Source organism: Glycine soja, chromosome 4 (genome assembly GCF_004193775.1).
Source record: "Glycine soja cultivar W05 chromosome 4, ASM419377v2, whole genome shotgun sequence".
In the NCBI taxonomy this organism is placed as follows: domain Eukaryota; kingdom Viridiplantae; phylum Streptophyta; class Magnoliopsida; order Fabales; family Fabaceae; genus Glycine; species Glycine soja.
The window spans coordinates 40,531,113-40,538,930 of NC_041005.1; the positions used below are offsets into that span (position 1 = coordinate 40,531,113).

At 29.9% G+C, this 7,818-nt stretch overlaps 1 protein-coding gene across 3 annotated transcripts; it reads left to right on the plus strand.

Annotated features, from left to right (window-relative positions):
- Positions 1-1,324: 1,324 nt before the first annotated feature.
- Positions 1,325-7,567, plus strand: LOC114409686 (transcription factor UNE10-like). 3 transcript variants are annotated; one of them, XR_003666166.1, is made up of 7 exons: positions 1,325-1,411; positions 1,490-1,700; positions 3,205-3,664; positions 4,805-4,909; positions 5,053-5,118; positions 5,676-6,082; positions 7,525-7,567. XR_003666166.1 is itself a non-coding variant. In XM_028373227.1 (6 exons), coding segments are annotated over exons 2-6 (843 nt in total). In that variant the 5' UTR covers positions 1,325-1,411; positions 1,490-1,698; the 3' UTR covers positions 5,886-6,481. The 3 variants fall into 3 exon arrangements, 1 of the variants encoding a protein (XP_028229028.1); XM_028373227.1 differs by lacking the exon at positions 7,525-7,567 and having other exon boundaries at positions 5,676-6,481; XR_003666167.1 differs by lacking the exon at positions 1,325-1,411 and having other exon boundaries at positions 1,419-1,700.
- Positions 7,568-7,818: the final 251 nt, after the last annotated feature.

Consider the following 7,818-nt stretch of genomic DNA (forward strand, 5'->3'; position numbering starts at 1 on the left):
ATCTACAAACTAACCTAAACCTCGTTGGTGCAAGAAATAAAACATCTCTAAAAATTATATGATAATATAAAATAAATCAAGAGATCATCTACAGGGTTTCGCACGCATTATGAAAACTAAAATTATATAGGTGTGAAACCAATATAATTTGTGGATTGCATGAAAGAGAGGTTCTGAAGTCAGATTTTCTCTACCCTGGTGTATTTAAGTATTTGCTAGATGACACGATTTTTGGTTGTCTGTGGGGCACAAGTAATTAATAAACCCTATTTTGTTCTCTTATATATTTTTCCTAAAAGTCTTTGTTAATCATTGTGTGAGTTAAGCAATTAATAAATAATTTTTTTATTAAAGGTTATATCGAAGACGTGTTAAAAGTTATACTAGAAGTGCATATATATAATTTTTTTTAATTTTTTATTGTTGATTCTTAATCAATATTATTAAGATATTGGTTAATATTTTAACACGTTTTAATAAAAAAAAATCATTTATAATGCCTTAACCACTTTTTGAAATCTGATTATTATTAAACACGAGTTTTCTAATAGAAATTCAAATCGTGATTTATACTAGAATAGCAATAATGTTATTTATATTATTTTTGTATGTTAAAGTTAATCAAACATAATATTTTAATACATATTTCTTTTTTTTTCAATTTTGGTTTCCTCTTTTCAAACATAATAAATAAATATAATTAATATTATTATTTATATCAAAATTATTAACTTTTCTATCTATTATTCTAAGAGCAATATATAGTTAAGAAACTAATAAATAAAAAGATTTTATAAAATTTACGCCATTAATGCATCATAGTAACATTAAATATTACATTTTCCAATTAAAGTTTTTTTTTAAACATTGCCTTCAAATTACATATCATTGAACACTTGAATAATTTGCACAAGACTTAAATATACAATAGCATTAAATATTTAAAGAAATTTCTTACCATCTATAATATTTTTATTCAATTTGAGTAAAATTATTTCATAAAGAATACATCTAGTCTTGTAAAAAAATTACTTTCTTCAAGGAAACGAATAATAAAAATAAATGACTATTTTAATGTTTTAATATGATCTCTTTTTTTCCATCTTATTTATGATAAAAGTATAAAATATTTAAGAATGAAACAATGATATGGAAGTAATTGCAAAGATAATGATTAACATTCTCTTGAACGCATAAATTATTATAGAACCAAAGAAGTACATATTATCTTCTTTTTTTTTCTTCTAAAACTAAAAGAAAACTATTTTTTAATGAATATATAATTGTATTTATAGATGTAGCCAATGAAGCATATCCGATTCCCTCTCAAGTCATTTTAGACACCACATGTTCTGTGAGAAATCTGTTTCAGCTGCTCAACGGGACAAATAGATCGAGACCAAATGATTTTGTAAGGAATAAAATATATAAAGAAAATCCCAACTCATGGCAGTGTACTCATCAAATCTTCATTACATTTTGCATACAGGGGATGAGAAAGAAAGAAAGGGAGGTGCCATCATATATGAGTCAGTGTTTGTTCAATAAGTAGTGCCATAAGCATTGGCATGGAATCTGAAACAACAACAACAAAGCCAAGAACAAGTCGAAGTGGAAGAGGCTAGAAGAACAGATCCTCTCACGTGCAAAACCATCAGAGAGAGAGAGAGAGACTGTAGTAATTTGTTTCTTCTCCCCATGTATGGTTTCTTTCTTTTGTTTCTTTGCCTTTTTTTTTTCTTCATGTTCAATAATGGCTCATGGCTCCTACCCTTCATAGAGCACCCTTTAATTTGATTAATTTTTTGGGTTTCTTCTCTATTTTCATTTCAACAAAATATTCATTTGTTGTTCCACAAGAGGCAAGCATATGTAATTCATTGAGAAATCATAATTTTCTGTCCCCAAATTCATTATTTGATCATAATTAACTCGGGAGTTACGTTAATTTCTACATGTGTTGGCTTTGGTTTGCTATTTTCCTTTTGAAACAAAACGATTTCCTTTCTAACAAGCACTTTTTCTTCTTTTCATTTTCTTTAATGTAAACAATGACTTCTCTCCTTTTGTTCATGCTGGCTATATATTAATTAGCTTCATGGAAGTTATGTACGGTATAGTTTGTTAGTTTTTTTTTCTTTAATTAATGAAGAGATTTAAACCCACCAGTTTTTCTTCGTTCTTTTTATCTTTCAAATGAATTCCTTGATTGGGCGATGCTCTAATTTCTTACCTAAATTCCCTGATGAATTCTAGCTGTAACATCCAGGCCATTTCAGGTTTCATATTAAGGCAATATATGATTTTAGGCCATTTTTTCTCTATAGATATGTATATATGTATATCTCTATATATATATATACGCACTTTGTAGTTTGTTCCCTCCTCCAAGTTATTCTTTTCTTGGCAACAACTAATATAAAGAGAAAAGGCGTAAGACATTCTCCTGCTCTTTATTCTTTGCTTCTCAAACACAAAGTGGATGAAATCATGCTTTCATTTTTTCATTTATGTCACACACAGTCTAATTTTTAACAATTTTCTGAACTACTTATTTCATTTTGTAAGCATGCCCGAAACGTTGGTTGACAATAATCGATCATAACCTTTTCACTTCTTAATTTCACCATACGTTTTTTTCTTTCTTCATATCCATCATTTACCATAATCTTTCTTTTTCTCTCACTTAGCCATTTAGCATGTATATACCTAAAGTCTAAAGAGATGTTAAATGATTGTTATTCAATTGATAAGTTGTTGATATGAATGAAATTGGACTTGAATCATATAAGACAGTGGATGGATATGGATACATGATTGAAAGAGATACTTTATTAAAAGTGATCAAATAATTTAGTTTTTTGATAAAAAAGATGGATATTTACACTAATTAAAATGGCTACTCAAAATATGATAGTTATTTAGGAAATTTTTTTGAGAGAATCTTGAATTCCAAATTGGGGAATAATTGTGTATTTGTGCTTATTTAGTTATTTAGTGTTTGCATCTTAAAAAAGAAAAAAAAAATCTCATATGGTCTTACCTACTCTTTCTTTCTAATCATACGTTCTCATTAATGCCTACATATACAAGTTTGACATTAATATGCAATTATACAATGTATTAAATCACCAATTATTAGAATAAACCTACCAACCGTAGCAAGGAAGTGCTAATTTCATCCAAGTATACTTGGAATTTCAGGTCGAATTATGACGAGATTTTAGGGCTGATATGGGAAAATGGCCAGCTATCCATGCATGGGCTTGCTGGGCTTCAACCTACTAACCCTACTCAGGAAAAGCCCATATTGAATAGTGCCCACGACACATTGGAGTCTATTGTTCAACATGCCACGTGCCCACGTTATCAACCGTCAAAATTCACTAGGGAAAAAGGCCATGCCCCTACTAGTAATAGAAAGAACAACTCCATTGGTGCACCCGATGGTGGTGAGGTTCAAGGTGTGCCATCGTCGGCAAGGAAAAGAACATGGTCCAATGCTAACAACATGTTGGAAGAATGTGATATCCTCAGTGGTTGTGCTAGTGCTGGTGCCACCTTTTGTAGGGACAATGATACAGCCATGATAACATGGGCTTCTCTTGAATCTGGTCGGAACTTGAAGACCATAGAGGAAGATTCAGCTTGTCACTGTGGATCGGTAAAGATACTCGAATTTATTTACTTATTGATTATACATACATGTTTCATTTTATGTTATTAATGACACAATACATGTCATCAAGCTGTGTTATAATTTTATTTTGATTAAAATATATTTTTAATCCCCATAAAATTAAAAATAAATGTTTTTCATTTCTATAAATTTGTTAATACACTTTTCATTTTGATAAAATTAAAATGTATTATTTTTTATGAAGAGCAAGTCAATTGTATTTGAATCTATGATTGCATAAACAGATATAAAATAGTTATATATATATATATATATATATATATATATATATATATATATATATATATTCAAATATCTAAATCTTACTCCAGCAAAAAATGATGCATTTTAATCTATAAAGACAAAATATGTATTAAAAATTTTGTAGGAGAAAAAACAAATATTTTCAATTTTATGAGGATGAAAAGAATATTTAATTTTTTTCATGTAATAATTTAGATTTTTACATATTTTAAGTTTACAAGGATAAAAAAAAAGTACATTTCCAATTTATAGACAGGTCACTTTTAATGTAATCTTTTTTCTCAAAATTATGTTTTTTTTTTCTATCAACAAGACAAATACCTTCTTAAAATATCACTCAATCATACCAATGACATTTGGTTGAGATTACTTATATTACCTTTGTTTATTACCTGAATTTTTTTTTATTAGTTTATGTGTTTGATTCAAGGTCAGCACTTAACAAAACGTGGATAAAAATCGTGAAAACTAAAAGCTAATCCATATAGTTTTTCCCCGGTCTTGACGTGAAGAAGACGTGAGTATTTTCTTAAGAACCACGGAACCAAACAGGTTATAAATTTTATTATATCTTCTTCTTTTTAGAGTTAGAGATCTTATAAAAGCAAAAAAGTATCTATATGCCTTAACCTAAACTTGAACTTAAGGATAAGCGGTTCATGATATCCATCTATTTATATACTACTGCAATTGTATATATGATGGCAATGCTTTTGTATTTAATTTAATTTTATTTCTTGTATTGGTTCATAAAATCTGACAATAAAATTGTTGGAAATCTTTAAGCACTTGAACATTTAGTGACCTAATTGATGATTAAGATGAAGATCGTGACAATGTATGTTAAATCTTAATGTACAGGAAATTCGAGACAACCAAGATGACAGAGACAGCAAAGCAGAAGTAGGCCAAAGCAACTCAAAAAGACGAAGTCGAACTGCTGCCATCCACAACCAGTCTGAGCGGGTTAATAACTCAAACACTTATTGGCTAATAATCCTTAACTAATCATCTACAAATTAGAACAAAAAAAAAAATTGATTCAGTTTAATTTGTTCAAATTTACTAATATATACTAGCAATTTTGCTTTTCATTTTTTGGGATACAGAAAAGAAGAGATATAATTAATCAGAAGATGAAAGCCTTGCAGGGGTTGGTGCCTAATGCAAATAAGGTGAGAACAATGATCACCCTCCTATTTGGCTATTTCTTTCACATTTATCTCTAAAATGCAAGAGTCTTTTAGATTCTTTTAAAATTCCATATGCTATTGATTTACTTCACCAGTTTACTTTCAAATAATTACAGGTTTGGTTTAACTAATTAATTATTTTGTTGATATACAAATAACTTTTTTGTTTCAAGAGCAAATTTTCAAAAGAACTAAAATAAGTGATTTTTTCAAAATTTAAAGGGTAAGTATGCTTTCAATTCCTGAACTTTCAATGAAACTTGATTTTAGTTCCTGAACTTCAAACTAAGGACGATTCGATTTCTGAACTTTACAAAAAAATAATGATTTTCATTCTTCCTGAAAATTGACGAAAACAGTCTTTTAAAATTTAAGGATTAAATTGATTAAAGTTAGAATCGGAGACTAATATCAATTTTAATTTTATCAAAATTACATAGTTAAAAACATATTCAATCCAAAATCAAATGCAACAAATCAGTTCTATATATGTGGATTGATTATTCCTGTACGTGGTGGATTACTTGGCAAAATTGCAGACAGATAAAGCTTCAATGTTAGATGAGGTGATAAACTACTTAAAGCAGTTGCAAGCACAGATCCAAATGATGAACAGGACAAGCTTGCCCCAAATGATGGTGCCTTTGGCCATGCAACAGCAGTTTCAGATGTCAATGCTAGCCAGAATGGGTGCTGCTGGGCTTGGCATGGGAATGGGCATGGTGAACATGAACATGGGGAGATGCTAGGTGCACCCAGCAATTTTTATGAATGGACAATTTTGCCCTTTAATAAAAAATTATAAAAAGCCCCCCCCCTCTCCGGAAGAAACTTTTCTGCTGCTGCTCATTCCTTCCGCGAAGCTTGTTCTCCATTCTCTGCGAACTGCTTCTTCTTCTCCGGCAAGGCAAGCGCGAACCTCGTCTTCTTCTTCTCCGCGAACGAGGTTAGTCTCCCTAACTCCCCTTTGCTTGTATGATACAACATTGTTATAGCGTGTAGCAGTGGAACCTTAGGATAGTTACCTTAGGATAGTAACCTTAGGGTAGAAGACGAGAAGAGAGGACGCCGAAAAAAATGGGGAAAGGAGGCTGACGGTGGAGACTTCCGGAAGACCCGTTAGGGGTTCTTCCGGAAGTTCCAGAAGAACATTTTTCGGAAAGTTTCCGGAAGAAGGGTTCTTCCGGAAGTAACCAAACGTCTTCCGGAAGAACACTTCTTCCGGAAGAATCCCGGAAAAACCTCTTCCGGGAATTTTCCGGAAGAAGTGGTTCATCCGGAAGAATTCTGGAAGACGCGCACTTCCGGAAGAACTTTCAAATTTCCGGAAGACCTTTCCGGAAGAACCCCTTCTTCCGGAATGTTTCCGGAAGAACCACTTCTTCCGGAAGTGGTTTTTTTTTTTTGTGTTTTTTTTAAATTTTTTAAACAGAAATTGTTTTGTTTTTTTTTAAATGAATTATTTTATTTATTTTGGTTATTTTGTTTTTTAGATTTTATGAAAAATGAAGTTTGGGTTTTTGATGTCATATTTTTTTTATAATTTAAATTGTGTATTTTTACTAAATATTAATTTGTAAATTAATTTTTTTTTATAAAAGTAGTTGTGTTTGTTTTAGTTTATTGTTTATTTTTTTAAATTAGTGTTTTTTCTTTAAAAATGAAGTTGTCTATTTTTATAATTAAAGTTGTGTGTTTTGGAATTTTTATAAAAATACTAATTTTTTATAATTAATTAGTTTATTTTATTATAAATGAAGTATTTTATTTACTAAAAAAATTGTGGATGTTTACTAAATAATTTTTTTACATTAGTTGTTTAATTTTTTTTTAAAATTAAGTTGTGGATGTTTAGTAATGAATTATTTTTATATTAGTTGTGTTTTGTTTTTATAAATGAAGTTGTTTATTTTTTTAAAAAAATAATTAACTTGTGGATGTTTACTAAGTAATTTAGTTGTGTTTTTTTTTAGAAATGAAGTTTCTTTTTTTTTTTTTTAAATTTAGAGTTGGATGTTTACTAATTAATTTTTTTTACATTAGTTGTGTTTTTTTTTTATAAATGAAGTTGTTTAATTTTTTTTTAAAATTAAGTTGTGGATGTTTAGTAATGAATTATTTTTATATTAGTTGTGTTTTTTTTATAAATGAAGTTGTTTAATTTTTTTAAAAAAATTAAGTTGTGCATGTTTATTAATAATTGTTTTTTACATTAGTTTTTTTTTATATAAATGAAGTTGTTTAATTTTTTTAAAAAATTAGGTCGTGTATGTGTGAAAATAATTTGATTTAAGTTAGTCTTATTTGTTTATAAATAAAGTTGATTTTTTATAAAGAAAATTGTGTATATTTTGACCGAAAAAAATACGTGTTCGACATGATTTACAGATCATGGCCAGAACACGAGGTTTAGGTCGTGCCATAGGTAGAGTTGTAGGCAGAGATAGAGCTGCTGACGAGGATGCTGGCGATGTTCCCGAGAGGCGTAGGCCTACTGCCTCAGCCCGTAGGCTACGCGTTCATCAGATGACTACGGAGAGACGTGATATGGCTGAGGACGTCGCTGACATGACTGATGATGTCCCTGAGCAGCCTACGGAGGCACCTGAGATGCGTGCGGACGCACAGGGTGCTGATAGTGGTGAGGGGTCAGATGGTGATGATGCTGCAGAGGGATTCCCT